General features: G+C 40.2%; 1 protein-coding gene across 1 annotated transcript in view; it reads left to right on the forward strand.

Moving 5' to 3' along the window:
* Positions 1-18,262, forward strand: part of LOC6584690 (acetylcholine receptor subunit alpha-like) — a 67,064-nt gene extending 48,802 nt beyond the window's left edge. Inside the window, exons 5-10 of the mRNA XM_002010298.4 lie at positions 3,281-3,449; positions 10,740-10,876; positions 13,041-13,187; positions 13,280-13,372; positions 13,465-14,512; positions 16,752-18,262. Of these exons, the coding sequence (XP_002010334.3) occupies positions 3,281-3,449; positions 10,740-10,876; positions 13,041-13,187; positions 13,280-13,372; positions 13,465-14,512; positions 16,752-16,952 (1,795 nt within the window). The 3' untranslated portion in view covers positions 16,953-18,262. The remainder of the gene's footprint in view (positions 1-3,280; positions 3,450-10,739; positions 10,877-13,040; positions 13,188-13,279; positions 13,373-13,464; positions 14,513-16,751) is intronic.
* The last annotated feature ends 6,559 nt before the right edge of the window (positions 18,263-24,821 follow it).

The following is a 24,821-nucleotide window of genomic DNA, read 5'->3' on the forward strand; positions in this document are numbered from 1 at the left end:
AAATGTATTTTTCTATAGAATTTAAAGCAAAAGAGCTCAAGCTCAGTTACATGGCGAAAATGAGTTATGAAACTACACGAATTGAAAGCAAGCACAGACAGCTCTGGTTGGCAATGCTCAACTAGAAGATACCCTGTTGATGGTATATGGATATACAGTGTCTAACATTAATATTCGGTTTTTTATTTTTCAATTTCAACCGCCCATAAAACAAATAATATTAGTTGAAATTATATCAGTGAAAATGCTAAATTGTAGGTTGCAGCATTACCTTTCCGATGAGGTATATGTATATCAGTATAGTATATTTAATAAAACTAACAACAATTTTACATAAACCGAAAAAGCACAAAATTTGGCGTTACTTTAATATTCGATTTTTTCTTTAACAACTAACCAAATTCGAGTTCTATTAAAAACGGTTCACATTTAACATTTGGTATGATATCCATTATATTTTAGAGTGTCCCTAAGATGTGTTTGTGTAGTGGTTATAGTTTTTGTTCTGTCCTTGGAGCCGATTTTGGCCCACTCTTCCTGTAGCCATGTCTTTAGGTAAGATATTGAAGATATCGATGTTTTGTGACCTCGGTAGTGTAGAGGTTTCTTACATAAGTAAGTTAGAATCGCAAATGGAAATGTATTAACAGAGGCAGACTTTGTAAGGTGTATATGTATGCATGTATAGATTTTATGAGGACGATGAGCTGAGTCTATTTAGCCCAGTATGTCTGTCTGTCCATCCATCTATCCGTATGTTTCAATGCTTCGCTGTTATGACGGTATTGCACAGATCGAGCTTGTTTTTTTTTATCGATAACTATACTCGTTATAGTGTTATCGAAGAAAAGATCTTATACAAAATCTGTTATTAAATTATATCTCGCATATCAATAGCGAGAGTCTCCAAATTTGTCGTATAGAAGTCCTATATACCTATTACATATGTAGTCCAACTGCAAGCGCCGTCTCTGTGTCAACTGCGCAGTTAGCAGAGTGCGTGCCTGCGTCTATGTATGTAAGTGTGTGTGTGTCTGTGTTTCGGGTGTTTGTAGAAAAGAGGCGTAGGATAGATTGGAATATCAGTTATGCGAAGGGCTCAGGGCATCTCATAGTCGAGCAGTCTCTACTAGAGCACTCTTAGTTATTTGTGATTGATGTAGATAAAAACACTGGGTAGTCTTCAATCTGACTGTTGCTTACTGATTTAAAAATCTTCCTTTTTTGATGCTAAATCCTACCAGGATCTGTCCTACATTAATGATTCTACATTCATGCTGAAGCCATTCTATAAGCTGCTCAAGGTCAGCACCGTTATCCGTACGCCGGCATACTATAATCTACTAGAGACTTGACTATATTTCTACCAATTTCTCCACTTATCGATAAAAATCGATAGTTTAAAGCGACTCTTAAAGCACAAGTTGACAACCACGAAAGCTTTTCCAGTGGCCCAGACACCGATTGTAAGTCCCTGGATGCTTTCCCCAGGTTTTGCGGTAACACTTAGTCAATCCTGGTTGCTTGGCTCATTTGCAAACAGCTCGCGTTGCCACAGAGAATATGTCAACTAAATTTCGTAATGAACTTCCCCGGACAGCAATACAGAGTTCAGCTATGCTTATTGGCCATCGCAAGTGCCGTTATGACATCATTGAACAGTTTGAAAACCACCGGCTTGCGGCGACCGGCTTAGACAGAGGCCGAGCCGAGCGGAGCAGTTAGGCCGACCCTTGTCGGCAGCCATAATGTGGCCATCATCTGTTAAGAGAGTGTATAGAGCTCACCTAATGGAGCAAACTACATGCTAAACACTTGCTCGGTGATGGCAGATGGGGTAGCTGGGGTAGCTCGGGTAGCTCGGGTGGCCAGCTCTTGGCTATAATTGAGTTTGAAGTTTTTAAAGATTTTTGCCTTGAGCTGGCCTCAGCATGTTTCGTTTTTTATTTTTATTTTTATTTTTTCAACTCTCCCATGGGTATTCGGCTGACATCTAAAGTTCATCTAAAGAATAAATAACGGTCGCAGCGCAACTGTCCGGCGCTTAGCTGAGCATATTTTGCTCATTTTCTATTGGTCATTCGATAAGCATCTGTCGAGGCCCGTTCTCATCGTCATCATTATCCTTGTGCCTGACCACAGTTCATATGTGTATGTGTGTGTATGTTTGACTATCTATGTGTTGGTAAATCAACTGCCAGATACAGTTAGCTGTCCTGACTACAAGCACTACCACGGTGAGCAACTACTGCCACTACCACTACCCCAAGCACTACCCCTACCCCTACCCCTGCTAGGCCCAGCCAGTTCTTGTTTGTTTATTATTTATTTACAATATTTTCTTATTCAAAATGAAGCCGCAAGCCGCTTGGAATTATTGATGGCAAACATACGAGTTGTCCGCCGGGCCGTACCGGGCCGTACCGGGCCGGGCCGGGTCGGGTCAACTAACCCCTTTGCCCACTAATATTCTCTAGCTGGCAGGCATTTCTTCCCTTTTCCTTTTGCTTTTCCATTTCCTTTGCCTCTTGCCTTTACTTCTTATTTCTTATTTATTTTTTCATTTTTTTTCTCTCTTTCTCTCTCTGTCCCTCTCGCTTCGCTTTTTCTCTGTTTGCCCCATGCGCCCGCTTCAAGAGTTTTTCAAGTGCGGTCGCCAAAAAGTTCTTGACTCAATTTACAAAATTTGCTTGCTTTCAGTTTCTGTTTTTATTTTGCATTTTGTGTATCGTATTTTTTTTTTTCTGCGCTCGCCAGTTAAAGATTATTAACTTTTAAATTATGTAGACGACAGGGCTGGCAATAGGCAGCGCGGTCGCCAGAGTGTCAAGTTCATTAGCCGGCAGGAGCACGAGCTGGTGGTAGGGGGGAAGGGCGGAACTAGAGAAACTGAAGACCCCAAGACTCAGAGATTCGGAGATCCGAAGGCGCGCGGCGGGCAGTCGGAGTTGGGGTCAGCCTTTGGAAATTATTTGGAGCTTTTTCAATATTTATCGTGGCACTGATGATTTATGTGCTTTGGGCTTGCCACACACACACACACACACACACACACACACACACACACATACATACATGCATGTATACATAATAAATGTATGCTGGCTCTGCGGATGTGCTGTCTGTGAAGCTGCAAACAACAGACTATAATAAATAAACATTTACGAGCCATGTGGCATATTCTAACCAATACACTGAATCTCTCTTACTCATTCTCCCCCTCTCTCTCTCTCTCCCTCTCTCTCTCTCACACACACACACTCTGTGTGCGACTTTATAGAAATGAAAAATTCTATACGTGCTGCGATGAGCCATATCTGGATATAACATTTAACATCACCATGAGACGAAAGACGCTCTTCTACACGGTCAACCTGATCATACCCTGCATGGGCATCAGTTTTTTAACGATTTTGGTATTTTACCTGCCATCGGATAGCGGCGAAAAGGTGAGTCTCCATCATCTTCCATCACATTGTCAACATTTACAGTCAGCCAGCATCAGCAACATTTCTCTTTAACAGTTTCATTTTGATTTCATTGACTATTTTTATTTTATATTTTTCTTTATATTTTAATTTGTATTGTCTCTCGGCCAATTGCCATAATTTATTGCACACACAGTTTTCACAGAGGCCCCCATTGCAATGTGCTTTTAATTAAAAACAAAAAAGAGAGAAAATTAATATATATCTATTTAAACAGTGGCCAACTAGCTGACTATCAAATACCCTGCAATTGACGTAGCAAGCAAAAGTCGCAGGAGTTCAAAGTGCCAGATAAATTTCGTTGATGTGGCAACTCTCTTAGCGCTAATCAGCGATATTTATCGTTCGTACTTAACGTACTATAAGCGTGTATACAACTTTATTCATTATACTCATTCGCGTAAGTGAAATGGGTATATTAGTTTTGTGCAGTGTCCATCTTATTGTCCGTCCGTCCGACCGGGCAATTCGATAGCATTTGAGCCGTGAATGAGTATTCTGCAGTCGGTAACGCCCGACTGCAACATTGTTAATCGTTTTATTTAAATTGGTACGAGGTATACGGGCTTCATGCTCAAATGCGAATAAAAAATGAAAATGCATTTCCACATCTTTCGCGTCTTTTTTATGCTATTTGCCGCCATTTAACTTTGAATAAATAAAATTACACGTTGTATTCAATTTAATGTGAGCAGATATGCACACACACATGCAAACACACACACACACATGGGCAAACGAACGGCGAGTGCGATTCGCTCTGTGCATTTCTCAGCGCTCAAAGTGGTAAAAAAAAAATACAAAATAAAATAAAAAAAATAAAATTTAAAAAAAAAAAAAAAAAAAAAAAAAACATTTAAAAAGTAGGAAAAAGTTAGAAAGGTTTTTTGAAGAGTAAAAAAAAGGGAGCAACATAATACATAAATATAAATATTTACATACTGTGGGGACTTATGAATAAATTACGGCCAATTTTCAAAATAAATAAAACGCAAAAATAATTTGTATGTGAGCGCGGTTTTATAAACCTCTAGCCTCGCTGTCGCAGTCGCCGTCGCCGTCGACGTCGACGTCGGCATCGGCAGAGGCCATCATGCATAATTTGTGTAATAAATATTGACAGTGCATTTGATGGGCAACGGCAATTGGCTGGTGATATTGGCCGTAAAGCAGCATTCGCCAGAGAATTCACAAATTGAAATTGCACGAGTTAAATAATTACATCGCCTGGCATTTAATGAAAACCGTAAATGCAAATACTGGCATATTCAGGCTGCTTGCCCGGCGACCTCTTTGGCTGCATCAAAAGCAATTTGCGTGGCACTCGCTGATTCCTTGAATCGGTCACTCATTGAATCATCGTATAATTGACTCGTTGAACTCGATTCCTCGACTCGTTGACTCAACAACTCAGTGAGTCGCTGGCTGCTTGAATCGTTGACTCAATGCATCGACTAGGTGACTCGCTGTTCATTGATTCCTTGAATCGGTCACTCATTGAATCATCGTATAATTAACTCGTTGACTCAACAACTCAGTGAGTCGCTGGCTGCTGGAATCGTTGACTCAATGCATCGAGTAGGTGACTCGCTGACTAAACTAATCGTTGATTCATTGATTCCTTGAGTCGGTAACTCCTTGATTCATCGCTGATTTCTTGAATCGTTGACTCATTTGTTCCTTGAATCGGTAACTCGTTGATTCGTTGGTTTCTTGAATCTCCGACTCTACCAGTGAAGGATTCAACGACTGATTGAGGAAACTAATCAAGAAAGCGTTCACTCGCTGATCCTTAAATCGTTGACTCATTGATTCATCGATTCGGTAACTGGCTGATTAAACTTATCATTGACTCATTGCTTCCTTGAATCGTTGACTCAATACGGTGATTAGGTGACTAGAGAACTAAGCTAATCGTTGACTCATTGATTCCTTGAATCGGTGGCTTGTTAACTAATTGACTCGTTGATGACTCATTGATTCATTAGTTCCTTGAATTCGAACCTCATTGATCCCTCGAGTCATACAGTAGTTGACTGGTTGTTTCATGAGAGAAACCAGTACTACACTAGCACCCAATGTCAGAGTTTAGAAATAAAACTGTGCCCAGAAGGTAAGGCTTTTCTGAAATGACTGACTGATGTAGAATGAAGGAAAGAGAGATAAGTCTATGTACATATGTATAGGATTCTATTTGATGTAAGTAGAATTTGAAGTTATTCACATCATAAGATTGTCAAACGAGTAGTCAATGATTTATATCAAAAGCAGCGGTATCTATAAAAAAGAGAAAACTAAAAGTTACCAAAGTTATGCTAATGATTTATTTGTATCATTCGCTCTGGAGTCAATGGAACTGCCACCAGTTGATTGGATATGGAAATAGGAAATGGAAACAAAATTAATTGCTGATGTGAAGCACACTTCTAAGAATGATAAAAGTGATAACAGCTTGTCGCATAACATTTCTTGGCTTAAGACAGATTTTACGTATAACAGAGCGAAATCCGCCTTGACCATGATTTAGATAGAAATGAAGGACAAGATAAGCGTTAAATAGTTGAAAAAGGAAAAAACGAGAAACAAGGAACGAGGAACGAGAAACAGCAACAACAACAACAACAACAACAACATCATGACGAAAAATGGAACGGAATGCGCCTATGGCAACGACATTTCAGTTTCGGCTCGCTCGAATAAACAATTCATTGTGTTGTTTTTATTTTACGAGCCAAAGTCCTCGGGCCGTGCTCCGTTGTTGTGTGTATGATTCGTTTTATGGTCACACATACTGGACCAGCTGGTCAAGTGGACTGATGGACATAAGCACACACACGCACACATGCACACACACATACACACACACACAGTGGGCCCGCACAAATATTTACGCCTAAAAGCGGTCAACATATTGAGCCGAGAGCCAGCAGATTCCAGTGTCCGAACTGAACTGAACTGAACTGAACTGAGTTGAAGTTGGGAATAACTATGGAAACTTTTTGCACGTAGCCCTATCCCGCTCCCGTTCCTGGCATGGCCAATCGAAGCTGGAATCGGATTCAGAATTGGAATTGGAATTGCAATTGGCAATTTACATGCATATGCGGCGGAACGCACTCCATTCATTCAATTGCCGGACAGCGTTCGTGTCCAATACTAAGTAGCCGGCCTGGATAGCACAGCAGACCAGACTGGGCAGCTACCCTTTAATTTGTTGTTGTATTTGGCTACTTTTTATACTCTGAACCCATTGAAAATGGGAAATCAGGGTATAATGGTTTTGTGAAAAGTATGTAACAGGCAGAAGGAATCATCGCAGACCCCATAAAGTATATATATTCTTGATCAGGACGGCGAGCTGAGTCGATATAGCCCTGTCCGTCTGTCCGTCCGTCCGTATGAGCAAAAGGATCTCAGAAGATATAAGAGCTAGAGAGCTGAAATTTGGCATGCATACTCGTGTATACCATAGGCAGTACGATAACTCATCCGATAACTTTTTTATCGAGAATAATCGAAAAATCGACTTAGTTTTTTCAGCATAGTTTTAACACTTTTAAACCTGGAGACTTCAAATTTGCCTTGTATATAGAGTTAATGGACACAAAGATTTTGTAATTTACAGATTTTGGATACCACGCCCTTTTCGCCCCCAATTTGTAAAAAACGCATTTCAAGTACTAGAGACGTGTGCTTTGGATTGTACACACATTTTAACCATATGATTACGCTCTGAAAGTTTCATTAAGATTGTCTATAAAAGAATTATTCAACAAATAAATTCTCATAATATTGCCCATACTGCAGCGCAACCCAAGCGCAGTCGCTTCTTACTGTGCAGTTAGCAGAGCGCAGGATTATGCGTGAGTGTGGATGCATGTGTATGTATGCGTGCATAAAAGAAGTGCAGAATGATTAGAATATCAGTTTAGAGGGTTCAGGGTATCTCCTAGTCGAGCAGTCTCGACTGGAGCCTTCTTACTTGTTTCTTTTTTTGTTGGTATTTTATTGTTGAAGCAATTACATTTGATGTGGGTCAATCGCCGCAGCAGTCGTCGAGCTGCGGCTAAATGCGACAGCCGCGAAAAAGTAGTGCACATAAATTGCACACACACAAAGAGAGAGCAGTGAGAGAGAGAGAGAGAGAGAGAGAGAGAGAGGGGCATTTACATAAATAATGCGCTCGGGCTGTGATCCTTAAACTCGGTGATTTCAGCTTAAGGACTTTGTAAATGTCGCCGCTTGTCAAAAGCAAGTCGCAGCCTTAATTAGTCAGCGCACTAATCGCTTTACAGCACTTTGCGAAACTAAGGCTAATTATCATAAAATCATTAGGCATCAAATTTATGCCACACACATACACACACACACACATATACACGAGCACACACACACACACAATGAAAGGCATTTGGGTTTTTGTGCACAAAGCAGCTGAAGCAGCGCCCAAATTGTTCGTCTCAGTTTCGACATTTAATTACTTTTTCAACACACTTCATTACAAGCAGCTTACACACACACACACACACACACACATACACAGACGTGTATACATATATAAATAAAAAGACTACGCCTGTGGGCGTGGCAGGCAGCTAAAGCACCTGGGCCACCTGCCCTGACCTACAGTCGAGCCAGCTGCGCTTAGCAGTTAATACAACTTGGCAGCCGCTGACTGCCGTTCACTCATCCATTCACTCTTTCTCGCTCTTTTCCCCCACACACACACACACACACACACACACACTTGCACATATATCAAATCATATTGAGTTTGCTTTATTGAGCAAGCTGCGAAGTATGCTTTGGTTTTTATGTGCTTGGCTCCGCAATATATGCTGCGTATATTGAAAGCTGCCTGCTACAGTGGGCTAAACGAGCAATTTATTGGACAAAAATAATAATAATACTACTGCAGACTATGGGTGTTTTCTGATTGATTCAAAATTGAACGGCTGAGTTTTTACCTTATTTAGCAAATCTTAACAGTCACCTAACATATATCTTAATTAACAGATAGTGAGATAACAGGCCTAAATAGCTGTTCTACGTAACATATATAAACATTAATTATATGTTTAGCATTTATATATATTAGCTTAACATACATTAACAGCTATTTAACATTTCTGCTGCACAACAGAGGCTTAGCTGCTTAGACAGCCTAACATAGCTGTTAAAGAGTTGCTGCCTTAGATAGCTTAACATTTATTTTACACAGCGGACGTAAGCAACTACTTAATATTTCTAAGATAAAATGTATATTCATTTTATATATATTATGAACTGGCTTAGCTTAGCATTCGTAATTATCAATAGATCCCAATTTTTTATGACTTTTATTTATATGATAAACTAATCATTTATTAGCAATAGATTGATATTGACATTGCATTACTCTATTACGTGAAATGTTAAAAAAAAAGGGTTTGACTGGCGTGAAACTGGCCAGAAACATTTCTGTTAAATAGCCTATGTTAACCTATAAATGCAATATACAATATATAGGTATATAAGAGTATATAAGACTTTTTAGCTATTCAAATGAGAATAAGGGATATTTGACAGACAGCAGGCGTGATCGTTCCTATAAAGTAAATATACTCTGGGCAAGCAAGCTAATATAGGTATATCCATAAATAAAGCATTTTCATGTATTCATTATCATTGCCTAATTGAACTTTTAGGCATATTTCAGAAGTTTTAGTATCTGCTTAATCAAATTTATATATATTTCTCTGCAAATAAAAATTTTTAAACTATTTCAAATGCTACAGAATACTTGCACTACAAATTGGATGGGTAATGGGTATCGGTGGGTGGTCAGTTTCGCCCGCTTCAAGCACTTTTGATTGTTTTAAGCAAAACAAAGTCAATTGGACCCACAGTAGGTGACAGTGAGGCTTAGTCATACGGCTCGCAATGTGTTTATTTATATTGCTTGTTGTTGGATCTTCTTTGACATCTTCTGTTTGTTTATGTACATTTCACACATACCAACGCACACACACACACACATACACACGCACAGCAAGAGAGAAATCAATGACAATTTGTTTTGACTTTTTATATTAATAGCTCAAGTATAAAATTGCTAAAAATACAAAAATGCTCGCAAATGATTCGAAATTAATTTCTTTTTTTACTGCGCAAATAAAGTGAATGTGGAAATGGTTAAAAAAACACACACACACGCACACACATACACGCAAAAAGCATGGGAGAAAGAAGAAGAAATATGTAATTACGTGTTTACACGCTGCTTAACCGAGTGCCATATAAATTAGCAGAACAGCTTCGAGGACATCGTTAAATAAACTCTTCGAATCGAATCATTATTCACAATAAATAAAAGCGAACAGCCAGAGCAATAGCAAAACGAAAACAGAGTAGATGAGAGCTCGAATTTATATGACCAAATCATAAGAGCCTAAGCTAGTTCAATTTTGTTGAAAGACAATAAAAAGAAATGACATTCAACTGGTTGTATAAATATTTAGATATGGGAAAGTTTTTGATTTACCTTATTATCCATATTTATCCATATATTGTAATATGATTTTCCGGAATGCGAATCAGAGATGAATAGAAAATCAATGATTGAGGATGCTCCATTCAAAATATATTTGTCTTCGTTTGTTGACCTGAACATCTTCCTCATTTGTAAAGAATTCATACATGAGCTTTACCCATATTTCCTACCCCCTAACATATCGATTCTTCCCCTTAGCTATGTATCCTATGTTAGAATTAACTGCCTTATCTGGAAAAGTACTTAAAATCGTATCGATATACATACATATTCAATCATAAATGAGTTGACTTGAATTGACTTGACTTGACTTGTTTCATGTTCATGTTTAAACTTGTTTTGTCGTCCTTCAACTCAATTCAGAAATGCAAAAGTTCATGCTTTTGATAATAAGCATGCATAAAGCCTTATCAGCAATTGTGTGTGCACATTCTATGGCGTCAACGACACCCATTACCATTACCATCCCAACACGGCATCTAGTTGCTTTTCCGTTCACCTGCAACTCAATTTCCCAAATCCCTTACACTGTTCCGTTGCCCATCTGAAAAAAGCTGCAAATGAACTTGACTAAAAACATCACAGACATTATACACTCCCATTGCGCTATCGCCCTCTCCTCCTTCCCCTCGCTCACTCTCACTCTCTCCCTCTCTCTCTCTCTCTCTTTCTCTGTGTAGTACATATTTGTGACTCTGTTCTGTCTCTGTCTGTTGCAGGTCTCATTAAGCATATCCATTCTGCTGTCGCTCACTGTGTTCTTCCTGCTGCTGGCGGAAATCATTCCGCCCACGTCGCTGGTGGTGCCGCTGCTCGGCAAATTTGTGCTCTTCACAATGATACTGGATACGTTTAGGTGAGTGAATACATATATGAATCTAAGTGCGAATGTGAGTGCGAGTGCCGGTACGAGTATGACTGTGAATATGAATGCGAATATGAATGATGCGAATGCGAATGTGAATGTAAATTCCAGGACGCACACGCACTCGTTCGATTTGCATGCCAACTGATAACGGTACACGCTAACCCCCAGGTGGGCGTGTCTGTTCACCTGTCTGCCGTCTACCGTCTGCCGTCTGCCGTCTGGTTCTCCCTTGTTTATGAGACAGCTGCCATGGCGGAAACGGATGCAAAAAATAAAAATGCATGCGCAACCGTTATTTTTCTTATTTGAATACCCATTAAACATGTGCGCGAAACGTGTCAGCTGCAGCATGCCGTTGCCTTTGACATAACACTTGAGGCCTCACAAATACATCTCCAGTATCCAAGTCAAGATGGGTCCCACAGCTTAGCTGATATTATTCAAGAGCTCATAGCGACTGGAGAGCTTCCCAAATTATAGAAAACGAACTAAGGCGGATCGAAATACATGCCGGGTTTTATTATCGATCAGAATCAATTAAATAATCGAAATTCAATTAATTTAATCGTTTGACTAAAATCGATAACAAGTTTTAAATAAATTATTCGATTGGAGTTATCGATTAATTGTCTAATTAAAAAGTAATTGATAGATTGTTTGATATCGATATAACATATAAATTCAAATAAATATTCGATCGATCGCTTAAATTATTTTAATACTCTTTATTGAAGTCTTACCAGGTATTCCAGCAACCCCATTATGAACTTATTGTCAATTTCAAATTTACATCACATAGGAAAGCAGATGCATTTCAAATTATATCGATAATTTAATTAGTTTTCTAATTTCAATAAAACCGATTACTCGATGACCGAATCGATATCAAATTCACATCGTAGCATAATAAATACCTTTTTATTTGACCGCTTTTCTAATTCCAATAAAAATTATTGATCGATCGATCAATATCGATATCGTAGTTCAATAACTACATATAATTATAAACTTTTCTAATTTATATAGACAAAATCGAAGTCGAATTTCATTCATAGAAATAATAACAATTTTAGTATTAATCATTTTTTGCAAAATCAATTAAAAGTCATCGGCTGATCGATTAATACCGATATCGAAATTCCAGTCAATTATAGGTCAGTTTCAAATATTTTTAGATAACGTTTATTTAGCACATGGGCTCTCTAGAGCTATATAATACTATTCAGTTCTACAATTTTTAGCCAATAGTCGGTAAAGTTCAGAAAGGACTTTACTTTGAACATGTTTGACTCGTAGCCTAGGGTATCTGCAAGTCTGGCATGCCCAACTGCAGATATCTTAAATGATATACATGTATATTTACATATGAATATATAGCTTAACTCCCATTAACTATCTCAGATGAGCATATCTCTCTTTACTATTATAACTAGTAAATGTCTTAACTCTATCAACAAATTCCACATGATTAGGCAGAGAAGCGATAAATAGTATATGACCACAGCGTATCTGTGTGGCATTTCCTTTACAAGATTGTAGGGTATCTGTTTGGTCGTGCCCTTTGACTTTGGCTGACGGTCTGGCACGGCCCCGGACGGGACTCGACTCGACTCGACTCGACTTGACTTGACTTGACTTGACTTGACTTGACTTAAAGCCCGCCTCGACTGGACCATCGTTGGGCTCGGCAAGTCCAACTCCAAAACTGGCGCCGTAAATTTACAGCCGTTTGCCACGCCCACAGCTGGCGCACAAATGGCCGCCTAATTGTTGTTAAACAAAAGTCGAGGCTGTCTTGGCGCTCAGGGCTGGCTCAGGTTGTGCCGAGGACAATGGCGCAACAGGACTCTGACTTGAACCACAAATGATGTAATTAAGCCAATGGCCATAACACCAACAGTCGGCCAGCCTCAGCCTCAGCCTCAGCCTCAGCCTCAGCCTCTGTCTCAGCCTCTGTCTCAGTCGGTGCCTCTGCCTTCGTGTCTGCCCTCGTCTCTGCCCCTGTCTGGACAAAAGCTAATTAGACAGACGTGGGCGTCACAAGTTAATTAGCCGGACTAAGAGGCGCTGAGACGGCACCGACTTAAGCCCCCTTAACTCACCAGCCCCGCCCACTAACCAAGAACTTGCCCTGCTTCTATCTCTCTTGCAGCATCTGTGTAACAGTGCTGGTGCTCAACATCCATTTCCGGTCACCGCAGACCCACACGATGGCGCCCTGGGTGCGCACGGTGTTCATCAATCAGCTGCCGCGTTTCCTAGTGATGCGTCGACCACTCTACCCGATCAGCGAAATGATGTATGTAAATTAATCTAACCCCCCCCTCTCGCTCTACCCTACTCCTCTTTTCTCCATATATATGTGTATTGTGTGCTTTCCTTTATCTGCAGCAAGTCGTCGCGCCGCCTCATGGTGCGCACCTGCAATGGACTTGAGCTGAGGGATCAAATACCACCGCTGCCACCGCCTGTGGCTCTGTCCCGGTAAGTGCCGCAGCCTAGCGAAAGCCAACTTCTCTATCTAATGTTGTCTCTTGTTCCCCCTCCCCCTCGCCCACCTTTCATGCCCTTTGCAGCATGCATCACAGCCCAAAGACCACGTCGCGCAGCACCTCGCCGCATCTACAGCACCGGGTGCAGGCCATGAGCCTGATGGACGAGCTGGGCACTGTGGGCGGCTGCGGCGGTGCATCGACGATCACTGGGCACCTGAGCTCGCTGTATCCGCCGACCATCTCGACAGTCAATCAGCAGACCTCGACCACATCCTCCCTGATTGATGCCCAGTACCATAATCAGTATCAGCAGACGGGCGGCTCCCTGCTGGATCATCCGCTGACGCCGACCAAGTTCCGTCAGATGACCTCCACCTCTAGCCAGACGGGCCAAAACGGATCGGGTCATCATCATTATAATGTCGGCGGTGGATGTGGTGGCGGAGGTGGTGCTGGTAGTGCTGGCGGCGGTGCTGGGAAGAGCATCTCCACCACCGCACTGGCGCACCAGGCCAGCCAAGTAGGTAGCTATCATCTGTACCGACAGCAGTCGAGCTGCTCGGCCAACTTCTCGCCATTGCCATTGCATGCGCACCAGGTGCATGCCTCGACGACCACCTGTGACCTGGGCCTGGGCGGTAACCACAATCCCAATGTGATAAAGTCCACGACGACGGTCAACTCGGTGGCCACCGCCTCCACGCTGGCCGATTCCTGCTGCAGCGGCACCATACAGATCCATCAGGGCATGGGCGCCGGCGCCGCCTGCCAATCCTCAGAGCTGCTGCACATGCACCGACCCACCACCTCTGCCGCCGCCGCCGCGGCAGCAGCATCGGCTTCGGCATCGGCATCGGCATCAGCATCGGCATCGGGCGCCAGCACATCGGCAGCTGCTGCGGCGGCTGCAGCGGCGGCTGCATCAGGGGCGGGTGGTCTCACGCCGCCCCCTCCACCGCCGCCGGCCTGTGATATACTGCCCGCCTGCCAGCGCGAAGGCGGCCCCCACTGCTGTTCGGGGCGTGGCAATGTACGCCAGCGCTGGCACACCTGCCCGGAGCTCCACAAAGCCATGGACGGCGTCACGTACATCGCGGATCAGACGCGCAAAGAGGAGGAGAGCACACGGGTGAGTCAGACAGCCAAAGTCTTTCAGCTCCTCCTCCTCCTCCTCCTCCTCCTGCAGCTGGCATCCAGCATATGTAGGCAGACGGCAAATGAGGCTAAGTGAGGTCGTGAGGTCGTGAGGCCGCCTGGCAAATCCGAAAGCCGCTTAGCATTTGGTGCAGCTTAGCCTAAGTCCCCGTCAGTCGCTGCCGCCGGCAATTGTCAATGCAGGAGCAGGAGCAGGAGGCTCGGAGGCAGGAGCTGGAGCAGTAGTAGGGGGAGGGGCTGGAGATTGGGTCACAAAATTGGGCGTGCAATGTTAATAGGGCAACATTGGCGGGCGCAATAAATTAGAGCGGTCTTAGTCTTGGATTTATTCGAACGTCAATAATCGATGGGCGGCGATGACACCTAACCGGGACACAGCCGGAACAAATGAGCAGCCGAGCCCGGCGAGCAGTCTGCCAGCTCGGTTTCACGTCGATAATGATGTCAACGAGAATATGCTGCTCCTGCTCCCGTCGATGCCACTGCAGACTGGTCAGCCTTGGTCCGTGGTCCTTGGTCCGTGGTCCTTAGTCCGTGGTCCTTGGTCCGTGGTCCTTGGTCCTTGGTCTTTCGGTTGACCTCTGCATCATGCATGCTCGGACTATCCTCGCTCTATCTCTATGCCTATCGCCTCCCCCTCTGCCTCTGGCGCAAAGGAGGCGTCAAAACTTTTAATGACTTTTCATGCGCCTTATGAGCACGGCCTCCGAGTCCTCAGAGTCCTTGCCGTGCAGTCCTTGTGTGTAGCTTGCTCGGGCATAATGAATGTCTTCTGGCAGCACAAATGCCAATAAAAGTATTTTATTAAAATTACGCACACATTCAATCATTATTGGAATGTCATGCTGGGCTTAGACCATGCCACACAGCCGACACAGTGCAGAGCACACGCAGGACATGACACGATAAGCCGCAGGAGATATACACACATATATATATATATATATATATATTTCTGTGTGTGTATGTGTGTGTGTCTGTGGGACAACAAAACATGAGACAGAGCATAATATAACAGAACAGTTGGCGCGCTGGCATTTACATTCAGTTGAAGGGCAGGAATTTCGCGACCGCACGACTCTGAATCTGTGGGGCCAACAACGAAATGCAATTGAGCCCCAATGATATCCACTTCTATACACACATATAAATAGCCAAGGCCACTGACTTCAACTCTGTCTCTGTGTCTGTACGCGTGTGTGTGTGTGTGTGTGTGTGTGTGTGTGTTGGCTGTTTCATGTCGTTTGAAATGCCACAACCTGAGCCACTCACATGCCCAATAACCATTCACTTCACAAGGAGGCCCCAAAGCAATTCAAATCCTTTAAGTGACCAATCAACTCGCATCGAGCTTTCCATAATTAAATATATCCATTTCTATGGAACTGACCTGGGTAATATATATATCATTGAGTGGAGTACCTGGAGTCAACTGCTCGTTTGATGTCTTAGAGGGAGATTTCCGATAGATCCAAGTCTTCTCAGCTTTTCATACACACATATTGGAATCGCCCATTAAATAGAGTTTGTTTCTTCAACTGATATGAGCTCTCGTTCTTCCATTTACCCGATTTCTCTCTCTGTTTTCCTCTCTATATTTCCCTCTACTCTCTACTCTACTTCTATAAAACTATAAAACTCTCTCTCTCTCTCATTATATCCTTCTTTCTACCTCATATCTATATTTTCTTCTTCTGTTTCTTGCTCTCTTTCAGTTTCTGTCTATACATTTTCCTTTCACTTCACATCTCATTCCTCTCTCTCTCTCTCTCTCTCTCTCTCTCTCTCTCTCTCTCTCTCTTATTTTCTCTCCTTCTATTTCTCTCTCTCTCTCTGTCTCATTATCACCCATCTTCCTCTTTACATCTCTTAATCTATCCTACTCTTCTCTACTTCTATTTAAATCCTTAGCTAACTATCCTAGCTAACCTTCTCTTATTTTTTCTTAACTTATATCCATCTCTTTCTCTGTCTCCCTCTCCGTGTCTCTCCATCGTTCTCTCTCTGCCTCTCACTCTACGTCCCGCTGTTTGCATTTCTTTTTTACCTATCCATCTCTCTTCATTTCCCTCACTTTCTATTTATATATCTCGCCACGTCTCACGCTCTATCACGCCTCTCTCTTTCTCTCTGTTTTTTGAACTCTTGAACACTAATTTGTGTTATTGCAATCATTATATTGTAGATGTATATTATATGTTTTTTGTTAACAGGTCAAAGAGGACTGGAAATATGTTGCTATGGTACTGGATCGTCTCTTCCTTTGGATATTCACAATAGCCGTTGTCGTGGGCACGGCGGGCATTATCCTGCAGGCGCCCACACTCTACGACACTCGCGTGCCCATTGACATCAAACTGTCGGAGATTGCCTCCACGACGGCCAAGCCAAATGTGGCGAGGCCCGTGTTGTAAGTCCCGCAAGGTCCGAAACACCCACACACACACACATTCACACCCATACACAGATACGGACACACGCGTATACACACCTACGCACGCACACACACACACACACACTCACATATACATACACATACCCGTGCCCACATACGGACAGTCTGAAAAAAAAAAAACAAAAAACAAAAAACAAGATGAGATTTCGCATTTGTTTTACTTTTTTTGTATCGTGACAACTGCAGCAATCACGACAACAACAACAACAAAGCAAACAACAAACAAGCAAGCAAACAACAACTATAACTATAACACAGATATCGTAAAGAAAAGTATTTGTTATATAGTACATATGTCTGTACTTACATAAATGTATTCATAGGTAAAGAAACCCTAAATAATAATAACTAAAATTGTACACTAATGTTTAGCAAATACAACAACATCTACAACAAAAGGAAAAACAAGGCACAAAATAAGAAAGAAAAAAACAAAAACAAAAAAAAAAAAATTAAAAACTTAACAACGCGAGGAACAAATTATACAAAGTTTGACCTTATGCTCTTCCGGAAATTGAATTGGAACAAATTTCTGATTAGTAAATATCGGAAGGATCAGTTTTTAGAAATTGTTTGTTTTTATGTCGTTTTATGAACTAGAAACTGTTCACTCACACACATACATGCATACACAGAAATAAGTCAGTTCGTTAGCTGATCCGCATATAAAAGAACTGATTCCTTTTTGATTCGCACTTCGTTAGCCGGTCATCGATAGGCGATATCCTTGCAATTGAACTGTAATTGTCAACTGGACTGTAATTGATAATTGTTGTTTTCTGGGACGGCATTTAAAATTTAATAAATATAACAGATGTTAGTCGAAATGTTACTTAGCTAGCTAAACTAAAGCAGAATCATATACAATACGCATACATACATATATTTGTATTTTTCTTTGAAAGTGCCAGAGGCGACAGTTGAATGCAGAATATGAGAGAATGAGTTGTTGAGCTTTCGAGCTGCAAATGATGCATGCAAATTAGTGCAAATAAACAGTGTACGATGCGCCTTGCGGCAATTAGTTAGCACAAAGCTTTAGTTATTATGCCCAAGTGTGCGTGTTTCAAGTGTTGCTGTGCGTGTGTGCACCAGTATGTGTGCCAGTGGCTGCATACATATACAGACGTGCATACATGCATATGCGTGCTTACACAAATACACAGATAGTAAATAATCACCATTTTGAATTCAAATTCAATTTTGGCACACATCAGCTGCGCGCGCGTGCAACGCGCCTAATTGGCCACAGCCGCCAATATTAACCAGCGACATGGCCACAGATCAACAACAGTCCTATTCCTATACATACATACATACATATGTACCTATTCCTATTCCTATTCCTATTCCTATTCCTATGCATTGCATGCATACACACATACATAGGCATACTCTAGCTGAATTTCCTAGCCCACTAGGGCCATTTTAAAGCCTGGCAATAGTTTTTTATTAGCTTCCCCGCCATACATACAAATGTGTGCATATGCTCAAACACATGCATACACACATTCATATATGTGTATGTCTGTTTGTAGCTAAGTTATTATCATAGAAGCAGTATTTCGCTCTCGTTGTTATTGTTGCTCTTCTTGTTTTTGTTGCTGTTATAAATGAGCATGAGCATTTAATGTTCGGCACGTCGAGTATAAATTCTTTCATTTTTTTTTATTATGACTATTTTTTGTTTGTTTTTGTTTTGTTCTTAGTGTATGCTCGACGTTTTTTAATGCACTCGCGCCTCTCATAATTTATGCAAATTTGCAATTGTGCTGCAATTTATGCGCACAATTTACACTGGCTGGCTACCTGGCCGAGCGGGTCACGTGCCAACAGCAGCATCAGCAACAACAAAGAGCAAAAGTCTAGGCGCCAAAAAAAAAAAGAGCTTTCCTCTGTCTCTGAATTTGCTGCGCTTGTAGTTGTTGTTGTTGCCTGGTTTTGTTGTATTTTGTTTGGAATGCTTTGGTTTATTTTATTGCTTCATTGCTCGCCCATTCGTTTATCTGCATTTCCGTGGGCAATAAAAATCAAATAACGTTGATTAAGGCAGGCGGGCGGCAGCTAACAAAAAAGTGTTTTCCAAAAACCTTTTTAAATCCAAAAACCACACGAATTCCCACGTTTAATGCTTAGCAAATGCGCTGGGAAATTTTAACAGCAGCGCAAAAATGTCCCAAAGCCCAACTACTGGCAAGCTAACAGGGTGATGTTAAAGGTCATAACCATTCTTATAGCGTGCTGTTAGTGCTCTGTAATTAAGCCATTTTTAGTTAAAGATCTAAAATATGATCGAAATCTAAATGGGGTTTTTTATAGATATAGGATACCATAATTTTGTACATTTTTATTTAAAATGCAAATTAGCAAATGACTAAAATACCGCACAATCAAATTAATACAAGTGTATGCAGTACAGTAATATATTTAATTTCAATTCATTTTTAATAGCTAACGAATGTGGCTTGTGCGGTATTTTAATTTGTTGTTTGCGATTAGCCCACGGCGATAAATAATATGCGCACATAAAAATACATTTTAATTGCGCGATATTTGACAAATATTTGTAGTCGGTTGAGCTTTGGATTCGAATCTGGGCAAATGATGTTTGCAGTCTTTCGCATTATTGAATTTGTGTCGAATTTTTTCCCTTCATTATTGGCATCTTTTAACGCTTGGCAAACTTTAATTAAATGAAAATGCAGCTGCATACAAAATGAAAAGCCATTAACCAATAACAAATTATTATTTTATGCCACTTATACTATCTGCATATATGCGTGTGTATGTGTGTGTGCGTATGCGTGTGTGTGTGTGTGTGTGTGTGTGTGTGTGTGTGTGTGTGTGTGTGTGTGTGTGTGTGTGTGTGTGTTGGGCGAGGACACAGCAGAGCAGAGAGGCTATAAAAATAGCGAAAATGTTGGGAAAGTTTTTAAAACACTTTTAATGACGGGCCAAGCGGGCAACTCGCCTGGCGTTCGTCTTGTGCGGCTCGCCTCGCCTCTATTCATATCTCTCCCATGTATACCCTTTACTGGCAATGGGGTATATTAGTTACCTGCGCATATAGGTAACTCATATATGTATGTATATATATAGTTATATTCGCTTCGCCTCTATTCATTTATTCACTAGCTGGCAATAGGGTATATTAGTGTCCTACGTATATATAGTTCTATTACTTATCTGGATATCAAATCTATCTAACTTTCTATATCTGTCTCGCGTTTTTCAAATTTTATTACTTTAGCGATAAACTCATCCGATTCACCTATTATATTGGGTTCGATAACTATCGATAGTTGTCGATACTTATCTGTTTTGATTTTTAGCACATAATTTGATAGCATTGACGACATCGAACATCAAGTTAGACATTGCATTGAAACTGTTCATCCGGGTGCGAATTTATTTTGGAATATCTGTTCATATATAAAAGATTGTGGGTAGAGCAAGAGCAGTATGTACTATATGGAGAATAATACTATATAGAGAATAAGCCCAACTTTATGCTAGGTGCAGGGTATTTGCCAGTCGGGCATACTCGACTTGAGCACGTTTACTTGTTTTTAAATAGTTTTGATTTTCTTTTCATATTTTTTGCTTTTGGCTCTTCTTCTTATTTTTTTACGTTGCCTGTCGCCTGGGCGGGCAGCACGGGCGACATCGAGGCCCAACCGCAAATCATAATTGTTGTGGCAGCAACAACAACAACAACAACATCAAAGGAGGTGGAGAGCAACACAACAATAACAATAATACCAGCTGTGGCCAGCACAAAAAGGACATTAGCCTGGCTATCGCCTTGACTGTCTGACTGCGCCGCGCCCAGCTATTACACACGCCCTCTTCAAGACCCCCCACCCCCTCGCTACACCACTCGTTTGTTGTCTGTTGCTTGCTATTGTAATTCTCATTGTTTCATGCATTTTTGCCGTTTGATGCTGCTGCTCCTACTCCTGCTCCTGCTGCTCCTGCTCCTGGTCCCTGTCCTGGCTGCGATGCGTATCACAGCGAGTTTTGTTATAACTTTCCCGCTCAGCCACTGAAAGTATGTTACAGCATTTATCTATTGCCCTGAGACGCGCAACGCGATCTGCCCCCTCTCTCTCTCTCTCTCTCTCTTACTCTCTCTCTCTGTGTGGCAATACAAAAGCAATCATAAAGTTACAGCCGCCAAACTGCCTGCTACCCCTTGGGGCGCCATTTCCAAAAAAAAAAAAAAAAAAAAAAAAAAAAAGAGAATAAATAAAAGTACAGTCAGAGTCGCGCGAGCTCGAGACTTGTTTAAATGGGCCTATCTATAACCACCTAGATAGAGAGTGAGCGAGCGCGAGAGGGAGGAGGGAGAACTGACAAATTTATTGCTTGCTAATAGGAAAACAGTCCAGAAACGGACAAAGGACCAACTTTTGGCAAACGCCAAGCGGAAGCAAAACTGTTTTTCAACATTTGTGTGTGTGTGTGTGTGTGTGTTTTTTTTTTTTTTTCATTTACAACAAAAAATGAAAGGAGAATAAAAATATGTTTTCAGCATAATTTCATTCATTATATACGAATTTCCATTGTTGCGCGCGTGCCGCTCAATTTCGGCGAACTCATTATTGTGCCACGCCCCTCACGCCCCCCACGCCCCACACCCGTTGGCCATGGCTATAGACATAGCCTGCAGTTCACCTTGGGCAAACATATTTTGGCTAATTTGATTTTAATTTCATTCGAAATGTTTTTTCCCACTCTCCCCGTCCCCGTCCCTCTCTCTCTCACACTCTCTCCTTCTCCACACCCCCTCTGTCTGTCCGTTTGTTATTCTTTGAGTGAATCGCTTTGGTTGCTTTGGCTCGGTCTGGCTTGATTGTTAATTGATAATAAAGCAAAGGCAAACAAATAATTCATTCAAATTGATGAAAACCGCAAGAAGAAGCAGACACAAATTAATTGAAATCATTTCCCCGGAACTAAGCAACTGTCGCAGATTTTTGGCCCTAGGCGCACACACTATAAATAAATGCGGGCATTTTAGGCTAAACAATAACGCACACAATTCACAAATATTTGAAAACAAAATGAACAAAACAAAAAAGAAAAGAAAATTTTTAACGAGCATAAGATTTAATAAAAAACGCAAAAAAAAAAAAAAAAAGAATGCAACAATAGTTAAGAAATTCTGCCCTTCACATTGACAGAAGCTGATCGCTACGAGGATGTGTGGAATAGCAGCCAGCTGCATAGAGCAGTAGCGGTCGGCGCTGCCACATCGTTGCGAAATTGATTCAAATGTCTAGCGAAACGCTTGTAACTGTTCTAATGATTCATAAGCACAGCGCACATTGGCTTTTTGAAACGGTTTTCGTACACTCTTTCAGTTTGTTTCAGTGCAACTGGTGGAACTGGCAAACGCAGCGCACATTCCAGTCGCACAATTTCGCATAAGAATATCACTAGTCATTTAAACACTTAAATAAATAGTTTATTGACGTGTTGAAATATTTTTTACCAAATCCAAGTCCACTCGAATCTTTCATGCTGGGAAACATGATTTCATCATTTATAGTGTAAAAAAAATAATCATGAATTGAGAGCAACGTTTTTCGAATATTCATATTTAGGTACAGTACATATATACATATATATGTATGTATATATATATATATATATATATATATATATATATATATATGTATATGTATATCAAACGAAGAGCAACAATTTATATGTGCAAAGGGGGGGAGATATAACAACTAAATATAAACTATAACATAAAATATAATGATATAATATATATTATATATTAAACACAAAAACGAAAAAAAAAGAAAACAATTTTTTTTTTAGAAAGTACCTTTAAATGCAAAATATAAGCGAAAACAAATAACATGAGGCAGATGAATCGGAAGAGGGATGAGAAGAAGAACAAACAACTAACATTAATTTTAAACATAAATTTAATAGTAAAATTAAATGTATTATTGATAAGAAATGGTCAAGAGGTATACACAGCAAATTGTTAACAAAACTTTGAAAAATTGTTTAAAAAAACTAAAAAACTATGAAAAACAAAAACGAAAAAAAAAACTAAACAAATACGAATTGAATTAATTTGTAAGCAAAAAAGCCACAAGAAATATGGAGAAAAAAAAAACATAAAGTAACAAAATATACTTAAACGAAAAATTAAAAAAAAAAAAAAAAAAAACAAAAACAAAAAAACAAACTGCAATTATACGATTTACCAAACCTAAAGCAAAATTGTAAAAATCCCAACACTAAATGTTTTTTTTTTTTTTTTTTTTCTTAATTTAAGTTTTGAAATGGCTTTGGCATGGCAAGAGCATTCAATAGTCGAGTTGTTTGCCCAGCACACAATGCACACTCTATAAATCCACCCCCGACCCCCATTCCCCACCCCTCAACCACACTTCAACAAAATTAAATTAAACACAATTTAAAAGAAGGAATACAAAACAAAAAATATAATAATAATAAAAACACTCAAATACACTCTCTCAAATAATTTGTGGCACCCAGAAAAATGAAAAAGACAACACAAAGTAAAATAAAATAAAATAAAGTAACGCAAAACAAAAGAAAAACGTAAATTTGTTCGTTTGAGCTGTTTGAGAATTTTCTAAAAATGCAAATTGGCAAATTCACAGAAAAAATTATAATTAAAAAAAAAATAAATTAAAAAAAAACAAAACAGGCAAAAAGCCAAAACCAAAAACCTAGAAAAAATACAAAAATACAAAAAACAACAACAAAACTTAGCAAATAGTGAAAACTTTTAAAGGAACGAAAAAAGCAACAGGAAGAAGAAGAAGAGCAAAGCAAACACGATAGAAAACAGAACTAAAAGCAAACGAAAATGATAAGATAAAAAACAAAAACAACAACTACTTATTTATAACAACAAATTAATGGGAAAATGAATGGAAACAAAAAACAAAACAAATGACATAAAAGAAGAAACCAAAAAAAAATAATAATAATAATAACAAATTCAAATAGAAATTCTTTTCAAATATCAATAAAGCAAGAATATTAAAAAAAAAAAAGAAAAAAAAACAAAAAGAAACCAAAAATGACTTTTTTTTATTAATTATAATTAGTAATTTTTAAATACGATGAATGAACAGCAGGGCCGGATTAACGCCCAACGGGGCCTTAGGTAAAGAAACTTAAATAGTAAAGCCTATGATAAGTTGAAGTGCTCTAGATGAGAATGCACGACTACAAAATACCCTGCAGTCTAGAGCTCTTGTCACTCACTCATACTCACACTTACACACACACACGTACACATACATATATACCATCCCCTATGCATCCCCAATGAACTCAATTCGAGTCAGCTAAGCTTTCAGGACCGTCTCTGATGATGTGGCGCTCGATAAATTCCACACGACATGATTCCACTAGGGGCATCTAGATCCAAATAATTACCAGATAAAATTCTACAACTGATTTCTGATCAAGTTTTTAATCGATAAGAATAAAACAGAATTGGACCAACGCAAAAATTTCTAGTCTTTTAACTTTTATGGACTGGCGGATCAACTCATTGCCACGCCTCCTTCTACCTGTTACATATATTTTTACAAGGCTATTATGCTCCAATTTTCCATTTTGAATAGACTCAGAGCATACAAAAAAACTAACACCCACAGTAGAAATTTTGTGTAACATCACTAACCATAGAACTCATAGACCGGACAAGTAGTGTAAAACTTTATGCACACTTTTTCTGTGTTCTATGGTTAGTGGTAATATTCAAGCTGTGCTTAAAAACGAAAATAAATCGATATGAGCCGATATCAATAGGATATAT

The sequence above is a fragment of the Drosophila mojavensis genome, unplaced genomic scaffold (genome assembly GCF_018153725.1).
Source record: "Drosophila mojavensis isolate 15081-1352.22 unplaced genomic scaffold, ASM1815372v1 contig_136, whole genome shotgun sequence".
NCBI classification, from domain to species: Eukaryota; Metazoa; Arthropoda; class Insecta; order Diptera; family Drosophilidae; genus Drosophila; species Drosophila mojavensis.